The following is an 18,709-nucleotide window of genomic DNA, read 5'->3' as shown; positions in this document are numbered from 1 at the left end:
TGGTATAGTAATAGATTTGCTTTGGGTGTTTTGTGGAGTGGGTAAGACTATTTTTTGTGTCAGGCTAACTATGGCCATTGACATGCACTAGCCTAGCACCAGCGACCTCTGCAAATACAAAGACTGGATGGAATATTTTAAAAAGTGTCTCCACACGTCTCCAACACTCTGGCTCACTAGGAAATAAGGTCCTATGTCCAAAATTTCGGCCTGTCCCTTTATAATAAAAGTAAACAATTTTATTTTTGAATCTTTCATTTTGACTTACATGAGAGGTGATGTTAGCTCTGATCTCTCTCAGGACGTGTTGACGATACACCATTTGGACTTTGATGGGCACCACAAGTGGATCTGATGAAACCAAAATATATTGTTTAGATGTAAGGTCTCACTTAGCTGTAATTAATGTTACAGTCATTTCTATAGGTGTTACCTTTTCCTTTGTGCTTGATGAGGCCTTGAAGGATGAGAATGAAGTGCAGGTTGTTCTCCGTGTCACTCAGGGTCAACATGGCGATACCCCCCATACCGGAGTTTTCCTCTTCTGATGTGAGAATCGTGCTGAAAGTTTCTAGAATAAAATACAAATACATATTACCAACTATTACCTAGTACGTACATTGCAATTTATCCATTTATGATAACTAGGGATGTAACGATATCCAAATCTCTCTGTACAATATTATCACGATATGTATCTCACGGTACGATATTTATTGTGATCTTTTGGAGAAGCTAATATAACTGTAGCTAGGACACTTTTTTTGCTTTTAAAATAGCTTGAGAAGATTTTGAAGTGAATTATTTCCGTCATGATCCCAAGAATTCAAGTAAAAAACATATCTTTCATGTTGTCTGCACTGAAATGAATCATGGGATATGTAGTTTCTGATGTTTATAAGCTGTTGCTACTATAAAACCATGCATTTAAGCAAAGGAACTTGTGATTCGATATATTGTGAGACTTTTGACGATACGATATCATGATATTTTGGTTATTGTTACATTCCAAATAATTACTCTCTAAAAAAAAGACTAAAAACATGGAGAGTTCAAAGATTAAAGATGTATTATGTAACTTTTCTGAAGTGCGTGAGAACTGCTTGTCTCTAAAAAGATGTTACAGCTTCAACTTAAATGTTTCACAGTATAGCGTTACACTTTCATTCAGAAATAAATAGTTTAAGTTGCCCAGTGTACATTACTGTGCGTGACACTCCACAGACACGTAATATGATCTTGTAGCGCCAACTACTGTCTCCAAGGAGAAGTTTAATGCCATACTGTGGAACATTTTAGGCCACCAATAACAAAATAAATAATAGCAAAAGGATTCTACCTGGACAACTGAGGGATCGTACACACATAATAAATAATAATAATAATAATTAGGGATGTAACAATAACCGAAATATCGTGATATCGTATCGTCAAAGTTCTCACAATAATATCGTTGACCATCACAATATATTGAATTACAAGTCTCTTTGTTTAAGAGTTATGGTGCAGCAACAGCTAAAAAAGACAGAGAGAACTACAAAGACCATTTTTGAAATTATGTCATGAATAGGGGTGGGTTAATATAAGTTTTCCTTGTTCCTTTTTGAGAAATGTGCTTTTTTGTTGTTTATAAGGCATATGTAGTATCCATCCAGCTTCATTTCAGTGTAGACTACAAGAAGAAATAACAGTTCTAAGCACTTTTAAGTTTTAGATCTTTGGATTAAGTCTTGTCAAGGCATTTTAAGAGGAAAAAGTAGAAAATTAACCTCTACAAAATTGCGCAATAAATATCGCACCGTGAGATGTATATCGTGAAAATATCGTGCCGAGGAATTTGGATATTGTTACATCCCTAATGATGAGCCTCTCCACCATATCGTGAGCTTTCCCACGATATCACAATAAATATTGTACCGTGAGGTTCATACCGTGACAATATCGTATCGTGAGACTCGGATATTGTTAAATAGTGTTTTTCGGGCACTTAAAGACGCTTCGAAAACAATAGGAACATCTCCATGGCAACTATCAGGTGGCAGAATATTCACCACCAGAAAAGTTACACTGTGCCAAAGCCAAAGCCAAATTATACGCATTTGTTTTCGTGTTTTTGTGGCTATAGTGTCTAATTTCTTACCAGCAAACAGCGCTCTATGTTTGATAATCTTGCCCTCCACTTCGTCGCGCCTACTACTGGCCGTCGTCATGGTGATCCGCATTTGTTCGGACTGCAGCTGTCGTAGAAGGGGCTTAGCAATGTTCTTCCACACTCCACAAATCTGCAGAAAAAAGCATGTATGTAAATGTATAGCCAACAGCTCAAATCACAATACACAACAGGGCTTTTCGCTCATATTCTAGCATGGGAGCTGCGCGGAGAGAACTGGCTTCGTGCCGATGCGTCATAACTCAAGGTTCAGAGGTAATCTCCGTTTTAATTAGAGATACTTTGGTCCCAACAATGAGCTAACATGTGAAAAATCTCAAAACCTTTTTCTGTTTTGGCTGCCTTCCTCATATCCCTCCCCTCTTCCATTTTTGAGTTCTTTTCTCTGAGGTCCTCCGCTGGTTGACGTGACATTTATCTAAAAATAATAATAGGCCAATTTCTGGGACTTGTATTACTGGGGCCTCTAGTTTCACGGCTCAACCTTTTGGGGAGTAAGAAGATGTATTTACGTTGGCTAAGGGCGTATGCATTCGTACTACTGTAAAACCGAGAATAAATGACTAAAACGAAACTGAAATCTTAAAGGTGCGTTGTGTAACTTTTCCGGTGGAGGGTTTGTCACATGATTTCTCCATGGAGATGTTACTGGTTTGTTTGGAATGTTTCACAGTTTGGCGTTAAATTTCCTATCTTCATGGAGAACCAGACCAAGTTACAGGTCAGATCTGAGGAGAAGCTACCCCGCTCACAGTCAGAATGTTGTTTTTCTAGGTTTTTTGAGCTATAAATAAATTCATAAATGTAAAGTAGAGCTGTTTAATGTCATACTGTGGAACATTTCAGATATATCTATAAAAACAAGCAAGTGAAAGACCCTCAAAAAGTTACAAAATGCACCTTTAGAGTTTTTACTTTTATTCTAGTCAAATGTTTCTTGTTACCATGGTGACACACACATTAGTAATAGACAAAAAAGTTTTTAAGATAGTCTAAAAACTCAAGAAAAAAACCCCAAAATGGTCCTGTTTAGAAGTTTAATTTTATTTGTGGGAGACTTGTTTGCACAAATCACCTCACCTTATGTAATTCCAATCAAGGTCAGTTTGTGTTAAAAATAAATGATAAATCTTAAAGTTTTTAGGTTAATTCTAGTCAAACGTTTCATGTGGCTTGAATGTGTCACCGTGTTTTTGCATTGTAGCGTTCAAGTGAAGGGTTGTGTTTATTATTACAAAGTGAATCATGGGAAGAAAAGTCAACGCAGCAGCCTTAGTCATGTGCGTACTTAACTTGGACATAAACACTGGGCAAGTGGAAGCAATAGCAAAATTATTTCCTAGTTCCGTCTTCTTACCATGTCTGAGTTTCCCTTGGGCACTTTATATTCGAAGGCAGTCGTCCCGTCCACACTCAGAAAGACGATTTTAGTTGGACGGCCCATTCTAAAACGAGACAGAGTGAAAATAGTGAGCAATTATCCGTCAGCTACTTGGGTTTTTACATAACTTTAAAACAAATACAATAGTGCATGGTATATTTTAAAGGTTCACTATGTAACTTTTTATGAAGAGTCTGCTACCTGCTTTCTCTGACAGTATGGCAATTAAACTTCAGCCAATCCATTACGGGTCAGATCTGTGGAGAGGTGAACCTTCTCACGATAAGAATGCGTGTTTTTTCAACGTATTCTTTCTCAACATTACGTTACGTTTAATGCCATACTGTGGAACATTCCAAGCAAAGATGGATCTATTGATACTTTGCATTGACATCAGCTGGGGGTTTTCTATGTGCAGTTACCATGGCAACACATTCACATTAGCACACCCAAGGCAAAAAACATTTTAAAGTGGTCGGAAAACTCAGGAAAAAATGCAAAATGGATTTAAATGACGCATGTTTTTTTTTTCAAGGTATTCTTTCTCAACAGATACGTTTAATGCCATACGGCGGAAGATTCCAAGCAAAGATGGGTCTATTGATACTTTGCAGTGACATCAGCTGAGGGTTTTCAACGTGCAGTTACCATGGCAACTCACACATCAGCAAACACAAGGCAGAAAAAGTTGTACAGTGGTCGGAAAACTCAAGAAAAAATACAAAATGGATTTAAATGGCGTATGTTTTTTCCATGGTATTCTTTCTCAACAGATACGTTTAATGCCATACTGCGGAACATTCCAAGCAAACATGGTTTTATTGACACTTTAGTGAGATCAGCTGGGGGTTTTCTATGTGCAGTTACCATGGCGACACACACATCAGCAAACCCAAGACTAAAAACGTTTTAAAGTGGTCGGAAAACTCAAGAAAAATATCAAATGGATTTAAACTGAGCATTTTCAAGAGCCTGTGATCAATACGGTCAGATTGTGTTAAAATAAAGATTTAGGTTATGTTTATATATAGGTCTGAACAGATGACGCAAAAGTGGCGTCGTGTCTTCGCTTTTTATTCCACGTTTAGATGAGTGTTTTCGGGAGGAAATCTGCGCGCATACCGTGATGCAAAAGTGTGTGGAATTTGATTGGTTATGCATGCCAGGCGGATAGGTGGTGATGTATGTGATGTAAATGTGTACGCGACGCAAGCAGACTGACCAGAGTTTTGCGACAGAAATGCTACAGCGGAGCATATTCAACTTTCGTACTTTGGAGGGCGGTTTCAAATTTTTGCGTTTTTAAGCCCCCAAAACACCGTCTAAACGAAAGGCACTTCCAATAAAATATTTTGACGTTTTTATCCGTAAGTTTTCTCGTGAAAACTTCCAAGAGCCTCTAACAGAGCAGTGCCTTCAGTTAGCGCCACATTCCCAGGAAATATTCATGACATCAGCTGCAAAGTATCAGTACACAGTAAAGTATGCTGTTTCTGTTGCGCAACGTTCTCAAATAACTTGTGTTCCATTATAAATTTCCCAGTAGCTATAACACGGAAGATTAGCAGTGGGAGGATACATCGCCAAACGACATAAAAACACAGACGCCTATGGGACTTATGCGCACCTTTGGTATGTGACTGAGAAAGCCAAGCTGTTCCTGGTCAGAGTGAAGCGGGCTCTAGCTACACCGCTGGAGCTTGGCAACCAGGAGTCCTTTATTCCTGTCAGTAAGGCCACAAAATCTGCAAGACAAAACAGCACAAGAGGGATTAGGAATTATGGATGCGCTCTGATTTGTTACCGCGAAATCAATCTTGTGCAACTCACCGGTACGACTCTCTCCAGGCCCCATGTCTTCGGAGCTGAGGTAGGATCTATCGTTGTAGGATTTGTGCAAGTCGTCTTCTTTATCTTTGCCCTTTTCGTGGAACTCAAAGGTATCCAGCATTGGATCTGTGTGTTTCTTGTCGTGACCAACTAGAAAAGATAAACAAAGCATAAAAGTTGTTGTAGATGGCAGTGAGATTAATACGATTTTGAAATTTCCCAATATTATTATAAACATGGAAAAGCTATACAGACTTCCAACTTTGCATGCCAGTCTTAAGAACACTTTCTGGCTAAAACAAGAAGTGAACCAGATCATTTCTAAACACAATATGCAGAATTTTTCCTAAGTCTGGTGCACATATGCGTCTTTTGTCCTTTTTACCTTAACATTTTGGGATCACTGTACTTAAAAGTAGAATGTGTCGCATTTCTGGTGGAGGGTCCACTACCTGCTTGGCTCCATGGAGATGTTATTATTGCTTTGTCTTGGAATGTTCCATGATATGACATTAAACAAATACATCTAGCGTTTATTTATTATGGTGTGGCCAGGCTGGTGCCACCTAGTGCCTCCGCTCAATTTCATTTCATTTCTCAATTTGATTTCTCTTCAGCGACTAGGTCAGGAATACACTACACGGTTTGCCAGAACCCGGAAGTGCGAGTCTGGGCACTATCCAATCAGCGAAGAGCCATACCTTCTGTGTTGGCAACGATTCCCGAGATCGAGAATTTAAAGCCAACCAAAGAGCAGCAATTGTTTAAATTAAAAAATGTGCCCGCCTACTGTCAAGTGAACGAATCCTAATGCTGTGAGGTCAGACGGTTTCCACGAAGTGAAACCAGCTGATGAATCAGGCTAGTTTCTATTGCTCAAAAATACAATAATTCTTTCTGTGAATCGGGGTGCGACTCTCCATAGATCTGAATAGTAATTTAGCATAGTGCTGTAACCTGCTTGTCTCCCTAGACAAGCTTGTCTAGATAAATTTAATCTATACTGTGGAACATTCTGGACAAAGCCATGGTGACTAACAGTGGACCCTCCAATAGAAACGTTTAAATTTTACATTTTTAAGGAAAATCTATAAAATATATCATAAGCAGAGGTTGGTATAGAAGCCAATACTCAATTAAGAGTGTTGTTACTTCAAAAATATTTTACGCAAGTAGATGTACAAAGTATTGGTCAAAAAAAGGTAATTGGGAAGTATTTGGGAAAAGTCAAGTAAGAGTATTTGTAAGTAACTGTCAGGATGTAACGTCTGATTTATAATTTGAATGTAATGTAGAAATTTGAAAATCATATTTGAAGGAAACAAAAAAGTTAAAATCAACATAAATCTTCGGTCACTTGTAAACTTCCTTAAAGGCCAATGGAAGACCAATGAAAACTTTTACACAAGAAAAAGTACTGTAAAAGTTACTGTAAAATATATTCCTTAAGTAGGAGCAAACGAACAGTGTCTAAGAAGTTCAAATGAAAACGTTACTCAAGTATATATACTCGAGTAAACTTGACTGATTATATTGCCCAGTTCTGATCCAAAAACGAAGAGAAATAGTGTATGTCAGATCATATGGTTATAATTGTTGCTGAAGTCCCTGCATATGGTGTATCTTGCCAAAAGCACAAAAAGTACTTGGTCTTGTCATTTGAACTGTCAGCAAAATTGAGTACGACATTAGCGTGCAGTCCTAACAATGATGAGCTGTTCGGGCCCTCGCTGCCTGCACACTTGTCCAAACATCCAAATAAAGTGACTTCGTTATGAGCTTCAAAATGCAAGGATTAGTCACCGTGGCCGCAAACTGCCTGCTCCACTTGTGCGTGTCATAAATTTTAACCTCTCCTTGCCCCTTCTCCGCTCTGCAAAGGCTTCTGGGTACTTTCATTCTCACTTTGCTCCCAATTAGCTCGGGCCTATCCTCAGGTGCACCAACATTACATTATGCACGCGCAGATGCAGTGTATTTTCCATCATTTAAGCAAACATATAGCCGTGCGCCGCAATTTGGGAGCCCGCGCTTAAATAAACAGGCTTTTCCTTAAGACATGACCGCAACACATAGAGGCAGTTGTCCCAGTGACCAGAAGGTTTACCTCCACTTTCCATTTGGTTAGGAGGGCACATGCAAGCTAAAATAACACTGAATAGGCTAAAAATGTTACTAAGCTGTCAATATGGAAACCCTTATCCTTAAAATAGTGACGAAAATAAACCAAAAGCTGGATAAATATCGAACAGGGATGCACCGATCCTGGCACTGTACTGGCATTGGATGTCGGTGCCGATATTGAAAAATTGGCTGGATTGGATATCGGCTTCCAAATATCGATTAAGCCGATATTCTAGTGAAGCATGCATACTGATGTAATAAGTAAGACTATTTACTCACGAAATGACTTTCTAACGATTACTAAATGACTTTCTTGGCAATTTACTGGTTGTATGTGGCCAAGAACGTCTCAGAATGTTTGAACTTTTACACAAACTTTACTTTACGCTTTCTTTGTAGTTACTTGAGGGATAATTAAGAGCTTCATAACACATTTAGATCAGTTTTGTCATGTTTTGTTTTTGTTTAAACGCTGTTTTCAGTCTCCGGGCTGGTATCAGTCGATATCGGAAGCCGCTTAAAGCTACAGTATCGATATCGGAATGGAAAAAGCTGGATCGGGGCATGCCTAGTGTCTAATGCGGTGGAAGATTTGTGTCGGGTACCTTTCGGGCAGGTTTTACAGCAGTGTCCTGGCAGGAGAACGGGGTCATCGCAGTCCGGGTCGGGGCAGTCCTGCTTGATGTTTTTGCAGTTCACCTTTCCGAAAACTTTCCCCCTTCGACTCTTTTGCTGAGAAACCACAACGCGAGAAGATATATTTAGACAAGCTTGGACGATTTGGTAGAAAAACACGTCAGAAATATGGAAAAGTCACTCACGGGTTCACAGTTGCATTGAACACAGTGCATGACGCCGAAGGGTTCTCCTAAGTCTGGGTGCCATGTGTCCTCCAGGGAATAGAAGCGGCCTCCAAATGAGCATCCTGGAGAAAGGCACACATATAATTAGACGTGACAATATCCAAGGTTAAAAAGTGGATGATAGTCAATCTCTGGCCTGTTTTGAGATGCAAGACTTGATTAGAAGCGAAGGACAATTACGGTATGATTACATGGGGCTTGCACTTTCTCATTTTGCCAGATATGATTTGGACGCACAAAGGGGACATTGTTTAAGTCTTAAAATGGCTGTATTGTGTTGGAAAAGAGAGCAAAATAACAGGTTTTCAACAATGATGAAGTATTGGAACCTTAAGACTGTCTCTGCTTTAAATTCTTGCACTATATAAATCTGACTCTGCTCACCGGCCAGGCGTTTTTTGGAAGATATCTCTGGATAGCTTATGACTTAACCTTGCATCCTGCCTCTAGTGTGGTCCTCACAAAGCCTCAGTGCATATGCGGATGGTTAAGGTATAGTTTATGGGCGTTTTAAACTGCATTGTAAAAGTGAGTGGGGAAACATTGAGTCTTTTCTGCCTCGTTTGAAATTGATGAATTGCTTTTTAGTATTATGCAAATGTAAAGGAAGCAGTTTCGCAAAGAAGTGCGTCGAAACTCCACGCGTAAAGGATCTTGTTCGGCTAAAATCAACAACTTTTTTTTCCCCCTAGGCTTAAATTAAAGGTAGCATATGATAAAAATAGCTGCGTTTTATTACTACGCTGGGCGAAATTGCAGGGGTGTTACGGTGATTTTTAGTTGTGATCGCTCGCTGCTTGTAAACTGCGCTATGTGCTCATTTCAAAGTCTACGCACACGCACGCACGCACGCACATACGTATGCGCTGTGGCTACTCAGTGCCTGTCCAACCTGACTAGGGTTGACGGCTTACCCCGCTGCACTGCTACCAAGCTGGTTCACATTATTCTTTCATTAAAGTGACTGCAGAGCGCGAGCCTGAGCCAAAATCTGTGCGCGCTCTTGCCACTTCGGTCTCCAGCGAAATAAATCATGCCCGAGACTCCAAGTAGCCGATGCTTGTAATGGAAAAGTCCGATTGATTACATTTTTCCAACGCTAAATTGCATAGTTGGGGAGTACTAATGCGTAGGCTATGTCCTGTACTTAGTTACCTTTTTACACAAACCACAAGGCGCTTTGAACGCGGGGACTTTCACACATGAATCAAATGGTATTCAGTGCGGTTATGAGTCAGATGTTTGCTGGCAGTTTACAAGAGGGAGAGACTGGGGAACGCACGGGGAAAGTGTCTCCAACGTGTCCACACAAAGCAGTACATATTTTTTTTGTTATTGGAAATTTAAAATAGATAAGAAATTACGGGGTATTCATCCGGGTTGCTGCTACTAAACAAAAAAACGAGCAATTTATATAGCTACTTGCTTGAATTAACCATGATAAGGCAAGGAAGCAAACAACCACAGCATACAACGGAACTTAGTAGTGGCCAAATTGCATAGCGCATTGCAAAGATAACATTTTCCATAGTAAACAGCTGTGCGTCATGGTGCGTAAAACGTTTCCTGTAGCTGAAATGACATTCCAAAGAACTTGTTAGATCGTAGGAGATATTGCAGTGGCTCACCTGATAAGCCCTTGGAGGGGAGCGGCTCTCTCTCGGACTGGATGGGCAGCGCGGGGGACTTGAGCCGGGAGGCCGCCTCGGTGTGCAGCCACGCACAGCTCAGGACGCACAGCACGGACACAGCCAGCATCCCAGGGTCCCTCGGAGTCGCTAAACTTTCCCAAAAATACTCCACTCTCTGAAAACCCCCGAGCACGATATCCTTCAGAAGAGAATCTTGTTAAATCCACTAATGGTAGTTCGTGTATCAAATCATCAGTAAAAAGGTTTCACGCTCCTGTAGTTGTCCGGTAGGCGACCAACAGCGTTATAAGCTCTTCCCAGGTCCGTCCCTTTGGTCTTTATAGTGCGCTCCCTGACAGCTCGGAGCAGCCACTGAGCGGGAGGAGGAGAAGGGGTGATGGGGCTGGGATGACCGAGCTGGGGGTGGGTGAGAAGGGGACGCCTCTATCATTCACTATAATTGCTCCTTCTAATGTGGAAACCGTTACGCGACCGATTCATTTTCGATCAAAACTCTTGGACAATTACATAATGATTTAAGTTTGATCAAAGCAAGTGAGAACGACTCAAATGGCCATGCAATGAGGTCTTTGAACTTTGAAACTAAAACATAGCCCAGACATTCTTATTTTAATATTGGTTAAGTGGTAAAAGTAACTCCAAGTCTTGCATTTGCATCTCTATAAAACACAGGGTTAATTTTATCAATACTGTTTTATATTAGGAGTCAGATCTTAACATTTGAGCTCCAACAAAGCATTTACTTTACTCCTAATTCACAAACCAAACATCGATTTAAAACAGAATCTTGAAAATGCACGATTTGTTACTACAGTTTGTGGTTTTGTAAACATTCTGAAACAGTCTGGCCCATGTTCATGTAACTTTATGACTGGAGAATAACATTATGCTCTTAAAAATACCAAACTGCAATGTGTAATTCTTTGAGATATTTTCAGTAAGACATTCCTATCCCACTCCTCCTGGCATACAGTGCAACGTTTTTCCAGATCCCTTAGTCATGCAGTCCCATCTTAACATTTTCTTAAACGTTTTGTCCAGTCTTTGCCATGTGGTGTCCATCTGATAGAAATCCATGGGAATATTGTCAGGTCTGCTCTCCACTGATACCCCATAGCTGAGTTTTTTTGTGATTACTGCTGCTATTCACCCATTGACCCCTCTGTAATAGCTCTAATTGGCCACATACACTTAACTTTAGTGCTGTGGCTTGACTTTGAAGTGGGCCTTGATGACTTTTTGTTTTTCTTTTCCATAACCACCTCAATAGATTTATGATTTTCACACCCCATAACGGTGATTAAGCCTAAAGGAGTCCTGGGTATGTGGTCTGCCGCACTTTAACCAGCTGACACTCAATACTCACAATAGGGCTCCCACTGTGCATCTCCACATCATGTACAGTAAGGAATGTATGGGCCAATGTGGGCAGGCTGCTGCCACTATTATTGCAAGTGTGGTCTAACCAGACACTTAGCCTAAGTGATTTAACAGAAACACATCTAAATAGCTGGGATGCCACAAAGAAACATGTGCTATATGGAGTATAAGGTGATCAATACACTTAAGACCAACACTAGCTCAGCGAAAGCAATTCTAAGTGTTTCTAATAGGGCTTCAAAAGTAAACTGGGGGCACTCTTCTCGATGGGGATGCCAGCTGTCTGGCCAAACAGTGGTTGGTTAGATCGTATTATACGCCACATTAAAACCTATAGTGGTTCTAATGTAATTTAGTATATACGGGCCTCTCACTGTTTGACAGGGCCAGAGCCGTTTTAACTCCAGTCTATTTAGCTGTGTGTATCTTCACAATATCAACAAGAGTGTAATTTATTTAGCTCTATTTAGATCTGGGAAAGGTTCCCATCAAATGAACAGTTGAGTAACAGTGTGTCTCCTCACTGGTCCCTTGGGGGCCAGAACAAATGCTCTGCGGTTCAAGTTTACATTACTGTAGTGGAGCTCACGGCTGATTTATTTTCCAGGGTTCACAAAGGGGCAAACTCAAATGTGTTTGGACTAGAAGAGACTGATTGGGGATATTTGATAATAATCATTATGAGTTTTGGCGAAACGGGTTGTACTGACAAGTGTTTCTGAGATAAAATTGGACTTTGGAGACTCTTAAATAGATCAGATATTTTAAGACAATTGATTGGTGCAGTGACTCCTCAGCCAATACATAAAAATGCACAATATATAAAGGATGACTTGATCAAAACAACAAAGGGTTTTAGTGACTTCTCACGAATGTCCACTGAAACTACATGATACGTTTACATGATTGTAAACAGAAAATGTTAGATCTCATAAGTAACTCCAAACCCACTCTTCAGTCCTTTACCTGCCTTCTTTTGTAAGTGATAAACTTTTAAAACCGGTTGTCCTTTCACTAAAACTGCGCGTAAAAGTGTCGAATCTTGTCAGCTTTGTGCCAAAAGCGCACAGCTGGGTGTGAACCCGAGGTGTTATTTTTACGCATGTGTCGCATTACGTCTCCAATCGGAGCTACTTCCATCGGGGTGTCTGGATTCACGCCACTCTTCCTCTTCTATTGGACCCGCTGATGGCCTGTTTGCACTTCATCATAGGGTGATAAGCGGCGCTATTATCCCGCTGCACACGGCCATTCATTAAGTCGACTGCTCCGTAAATTGTCTATTGAGGCTAACAAAACCAGTTGCACTTATAACCTCGGTGAGAGAAGCGCAGGGGATGTGTTGTGTATTGTCCAGTTTCATAATAATTAGACAGTCTAGAGTGGACTCTACGCTAGACACCAACATGCGTCATGTTAGTTTACAATCAGCGTTCAGCTTTGGACAGCGCACTGGAACAACACAAAAACACATTGAGTTACACAATTTTACAACAACTATGATTCTGAAATAAATTCCAGATCAAATGTTATATTTTATTTGGAATATGGACTGCCAAGACTGCATTTGAAGGCAATGAACTGGTTAGAGACAGGAGAGGATTATGCGCTATAGTGGCACATAAAATACAATCACGTGCAATATCGATATTTTCCCCACTCAAATTTCATTTCAGGGACACTGACATGTACAGACTTGTGATTTCGTGAAATGTTTGGACGTAACTCATCCTTCCTTGTATCACGTGACCAACACGGGTCAGCGTTAAAGAGCTGCGAATATCCCTTTGATTGAAGCGTGCGTAAAGAACATACGCGCCATATCGGTTTGATCTTAAAACAGCGCAAAGGGAAAGCGCTAGATGTGAGACAATGGACTTTGAAGTCATTTAAGATCCTTCCACAAAACATTACATTCCAGTGAAATCGATTAACCACGTGTTTTATGGCGCTGAAAGACCTAATTAGAAACATACGCCGTGTGTTTGCCTGTCACTTCTCTGTATCGTCCATTCGTTGCGCAGAGGAAGCTGCATTAAAAGTTATTACGCGTTTGAGTGCTCCCAAAGTCAGTGGTCTTTGGAGAAATACCTGCTGTGTTTCGCTAACACTTTGCAATAAATCAGAAACTGGACGCGTAATGGCGCAGCTGGGTGGATGCGCACCACTTTCCACGCGGCGCTCGTTACTACGCGTACATTTCCCGCTCAGTATCGTGGAACTTATCTGATCTATTACATTTCTCGATGGCTGCACTAAACAACGAAGACTGCATCCTGTTTTTGCCGGGCCGGAGGTGTGAATATTCGGGCAGTGAGCTCTGATAGCTCGGCAGATGTGACCTCCACTCCCATTACGCACGGACCACCTGTTCCTCATCACATGCAGGCTCAGCGCGCACTAACACGCGTGACGTTTCGTTTCTTCCAGCGTACAATAAAGCATTTATATTTATACACAGACCGATGTAATCTAATCAGACCATGACGTAGGCCGACAGGCGTTCAAATGAGATGGCAGATAGGCTTCATATCTGTGTATTATTGTTGTCATGACTTTCTCGAGTTTCCTATAGCGCACTGGAGCTTTCCAACTCTCCAACTCCACGGCGCCACATCAGAATTACCTTTAACCTATATTATACACACTTTTTGAAGAGCTGTTGTTGAAAATAGTCTCAGTATTTTTGCTTTATTTCGGAAAATGCACGCCCCACAGTCAGATAACAGTCCCATTGCTCACCGTTTATTTGGTCTAAACGTCCTGGACTCTTAAATAACTAATTATTCAGGGGTCCGCTCAGATCTCTGTCAAAGACATTAAGGTGTAATTGAGCGTCTCTGGAGCATTCCGAGCCTACACGCTGCCACTGTGCGCCGACTGCGTAACGGGGCCATAGTATCACAGGCAGACATCTGAACAACTCATCCATAGCCACTTCTTCTTCTAACGTGACCAGGATGTGCAGCTCCGAAGCCGCGGCCCCGAGCTGCCCCATAAACGCCAAATGACAGAGGCGCACAAAGCCAAGGCGCATGATGCTTTACGACCACTGTTATGCTGATGTCGATAATGATGGTAATAAGAATTTGGTGCGCTCAGTTGTAAAGCTAATTCTGCTGCTGCCGGAGAACGGAAAAGAACTCCCAATGGCCCCTTCCTCGCGCACTCAAAATGCAAATGCGAGGGAAGTGTTTGCAGGGCGAGATGTGGATTCATACAAACCGACCCCATTTGCAGACTGCCTCGAAACTTTAGAGGCTTTCTTTTGTCCACGGCCACTATTTCCGCGCGGACCCATGATGGAGAGTGTGAGAATAATAATCATCTCTGCCCCCGGAGCCATTAGCGCGCGCTGTCGTTGCCAATACGTGGAGGCAATCCGTTTATTTTGACACCTAAGGGAAAAGTGCCCGGATTGTTTTTAACATAAAAACATTAGCTGCCACTCACATAAACGTTTATGTTCTAGGGGCCACGACAAACTAATTGCATTATACACTTTATATGAGGCTAATATATTAACAGCCTGGATCTAAAGAGAATTATATTATACAATGACGTGGCCAGTTTGGAACAACAGAGCCTCTACTGGAATAATTGTGATAGTTTTACATTTAAGCAGTGTTGGGGAGTAACGGATTACTTGTACCGGCGTTATGTATTCGAGTACAAAATTATGAGTAACTGTATTCGGTTACAGTTACTGTTTCAGTGAGAGGTTATTGGAATACAGTTACTTTGTTGAAATAAATGGACTGCATGGAGGCATGTTCCTGTTTTCAAATTTTGGGATAAACCAGGACTAAACCAGGACTAAAACCAGGACTAAACCAGTTCTAAACCAGGACTAAAACCAGGACTAAACCAGGTCTACAACCAGGTCTTCAACCAGGCCTAAACCAGGTCTAAACCAGGTCTAAAAACAGGACTAAAACCAGGTCTAAACCAGGTCTAAACCAGGACTAAACCAGGACTAAACCAGGTCTTAACCAGGACTAAACCAGGACTAAACCAGGTCAAACCAGGTCTAAACCAGAACTAAACCATATCTAAACCAGGATTAAACCAGGTCTAAACCAGATCTAAACCAGGACTAAACCAGATCTAAACCAGGTCTAAACCAGGACTAAACCAGGAGTAAACCAGGACTAAACCAGGAGTAAACAAGGACTGAAACCAGGACTAAACCAGGACTAAAACTAGGACTAAAACCAGGACTAAACCAGGTCTAAACCAGGTCTAAACTAGGTCTAAACCAGAACTAAACCAGGACTAAAACCAGGACTAAACCAAGACTAAAACCAGAACTAAAATCAGGACTAAAGCAGGACTAAACCAGGACTAAAACCAGGACTAAACCAGGTCTAAACAATATGACACCTAACAGTAGGTGGACATAATTTAAGGCAGCAATGATCTCATATAAAAATAATTTCTCTATCTATCTAATATATCTATCTATCTATCTATCTATCTATCTATCTATCTATCTATCTATCTATCTTCTATATCTATCTATATATATATATATATATATATATATATATATATATATTTAATATGGTTAAGAAAAGACTGGTCTTTTTATTGTCTTTGCTCCTTTACAGCAAACAAACAAAAGTCTGTTCATGGAGACTTGGGCTCAACAGCCAATTTGAAGAGAACAAACATGAATTTTCAGGATGTAGTTGCTACATTCATGTAGTTAAAAAACAAAACATGACAATATCAAGTAATCCAAAGTATTTAGATTACGTTACTCACTTTCAGTAATTGAATGGATTACGTTACAATGTACATTTTGGGTTATGTAATCTGTAATCTGTAGGGGAATACATTTTAAAAGTAACCTTCCCAACACTGCATTTAAGGGTCGTAAGTAATAAAATCCTCCTATATGTATCCTACTATGTATTTGTTTTGGTTCAGGTTTATAGTGGCAGAGCATTTTGCAATTATAAAAACATTCAAGTCAATCAAAAAAGTTTCTATATTGGATCGTTGGTGTTAGAAGAACATATGTGAACACTTAAAATCACCTTCCTTTCAAAGTTGAGCCACATAATTGTTGTTAATATGAACAAAATGAATGTGAAGTAAGATTGTTTGGACAGGACTCATTTAGATTTGACCTACAGGAGCCTCGAAGGGTCAAAATTAGCCTATAGAATGTATTCATGTGTGCGAGTCTGGAAGTGTGAATTACTACACCTCCACACACTGTTCATTTTGCACAGAATACACAATGTCTGGCACCGGACCATCTCCTCTCCTCCCCCTTCTCTCTCTCTTCTTCCTGCCTCATCACCATATATTCTCCTCATTCTCCCTCCTTTCTCTCCCTTTTTCCTCTTTCCTCTACCCCTCTTCTCACCACACTCTTTTCCCCATATCTCCTCCACTCACCTCACTGTCCTCTCTTCCCCTCTCTTTCTTCATCCCTCGTCCTGCTTCTCTCCTTCTCTCTTTTCTACCCTCTACCTCCTCCCTTTGCTCTCTTTCTCCTCTCCTCCATCTCTCCTCTCCATCCCCTCCTCCGCGAAACCCTTCCCTTCCTTCTTCATCTCTAGCCTCCTGCGTGTGTCTGTCTCCTCTAATCTATTTCTTTCAACTCTCTCCATCCCGTCTCCTGTGTCTATCTTTCGTTCTCTGTCTTCGTGCTCCAGTCAAATGAAGCTCATCGAGGCTTGCAGTGATAGAGGCAAATCTGGAGCAGAGTTGGAGAGTTAGGAAAAGCAATTTATTTACAAAAAAATAAAAACACCGGGATCATGTAGAGCGAGTTAATACGAACATTTTAAGACAAAAGCGACGAGGCTCACAGCAGTAGGTACAGAAGGATGGAAGGAAATGTTTTCATTGTAAAGTCAGTTGGAGCCAGGAAGCGTGCCCATGTTCACTTCCAAATTGGAACACGGCGGCCAGTGTGTTAGTTTTGTCCAACCTTTTACCTCTAGTGAGCCGCAAACCTTCATGAAACAAAAATGCTTGAGACTCATTTCACTCGTTTTAGCGGCCGCAAGAAATTGAGAAACAAGAAGAGCTGTGGGGAGCTTTGGACGGGCGACAGTTAGACGTCTATTAAACATAAACCATTATCCATTTGTTAGTGCAACAGTCAGGCGTCAAAATGATACATAGAATTCAGAAATCGTTTGGCGAGCTGCATGGAAGGGAGTGGAGAGCTACAGGTAACGTCCGAGCTACATGATCTCGCCTCTGTCCTCCTCTCTCTTTTCTCTACTCCGCTCCTGTCTTTCTCCCACATTCAATTCTCTCTCCTCCTCTCTTTCTCCCCTCCACTTCCCTCTCTCCATCCCTCCCCCTGCCTCTGTCCCTCCACCTGTCCCTCCACCTGTCCACTTTACTCTTCTTCACGTTTCAAGATTCAGGATTTTTACTGTTATTGTCACAGAAAACAAAATAAATAAAAAATAAAAAAAAACGTCAGAGCATTAAACACTCCTCCTCCTCCCTCTTTTCCTTCTCCTCCTTCTCCTCTTGCTCCTCCTCCTCCTTCTCCTCCTCTTTCTCCTCCTCTCCTTCTTCCTCCTCCTCTTTCTCCTCCTTCTCCTCCTTCCTCCTCTTCTTCCTCCTCTCTTCTCTCCTCCTCTCCTCCTTCTTCTCCTCCTCTCTTTCCTTTCTCTCTCCTCCTTTCTCCTCCTCCTTCTTCTTCTCCTCCTCCCCCTTCTCCTCCTCTTCTCTCCTCCTCCTTCTTCTCCTCTTCTCCTCCTCCTTTCTTCTCCTCCTCCTCTTCTCTCCTCTCCTCCTCCTCTTCTCTCCTCTCCTCCTCCTCCTCCTCCTCCTCCTTCTTCTCCTCCTCTTCTCCTCCTCCTCTCTCCTCCTCCTCCTTCTCCTCTCCTCCTCTCCTTCCTCCTCTCTTCTCTCCTTCTTCTCCTCCTCCTCTCCTCCTCCTCCTCTCCTCTCTCCTCCTCTCTTCCTCCTTCTTCTCCTCTCCTCCTCCTTTCTCCTCCTCCTCCTTCTCCTCCTCTTCTCCTTCTCCTCCTCCTCCTTCCTCCTCCTCCTCCTCCTCCTCTCCTCTCCTCCTTCTCCTCCTCCTCCTCTTCTCTCCCTCTTCTCCTCCTCCTTCTCCTCCTCCTCCACCCCTCGCTCTCATGCTTTACTCACCTCTTCTATTCTCACCTTTTCCATCTGCTCCTCCTCTCTCTCTCTCTCCTTCTCACCTCACTGTCCTCTTTCCCTCTCTTTCTTCATCCCCCTTCCTGCTTCTCTCCCTTATCTCCTTCTCCTCTCATCCCTCTCTCCATCCCCTCCTCAGCACCACCCTTCCCTCCCTTCTCCATCT

At 41.6% G+C, this 18,709-nt stretch overlaps 1 protein-coding gene across 1 annotated transcript in view; it reads right to left on the bottom strand.

The window, feature by feature from the left end:
• chrd (chordin) overlaps positions 1-10,592 on the bottom strand; it is a 36,856-nt gene extending 26,264 nt beyond the window's left edge. Inside the window, exons 1-9 of the mRNA XM_020926835.2 lie at positions 9,997-10,592; positions 8,327-8,430; positions 8,111-8,237; positions 5,382-5,531; positions 5,179-5,296; positions 3,528-3,615; positions 2,141-2,282; positions 434-571; positions 269-351 (exon numbers count right to left, since the gene is read on the bottom strand). Of these exons, the coding sequence (XP_020782494.2) occupies positions 269-351; positions 434-571; positions 2,141-2,282; positions 3,528-3,615; positions 5,179-5,296; positions 5,382-5,531; positions 8,111-8,237; positions 8,327-8,430; positions 9,997-10,126 (1,080 nt within the window). The 5' untranslated portion in view covers positions 10,127-10,592. The remainder of the gene's footprint in view (positions 1-268; positions 352-433; positions 572-2,140; positions 2,283-3,527; positions 3,616-5,178; positions 5,297-5,381; positions 5,532-8,110; positions 8,238-8,326; positions 8,431-9,996) is intronic.
• Positions 10,593-18,709: the final 8,117 nt, after the last annotated feature.

This window comes from Boleophthalmus pectinirostris, unplaced genomic scaffold (assembly GCF_026225935.1).
Source record: "Boleophthalmus pectinirostris isolate CB_2022bp ecotype Guang Dong unplaced genomic scaffold, ASM2622593v1 HiC_scaffold_9, whole genome shotgun sequence".
In the NCBI taxonomy this organism is placed as follows: domain Eukaryota; kingdom Metazoa; phylum Chordata; class Actinopteri; order Gobiiformes; family Gobiidae; genus Boleophthalmus; species Boleophthalmus pectinirostris.
The sequence above is the reverse complement of the archived record's forward strand: the minus strand, read 5'-3'. Positions and strand labels throughout refer to the sequence as shown.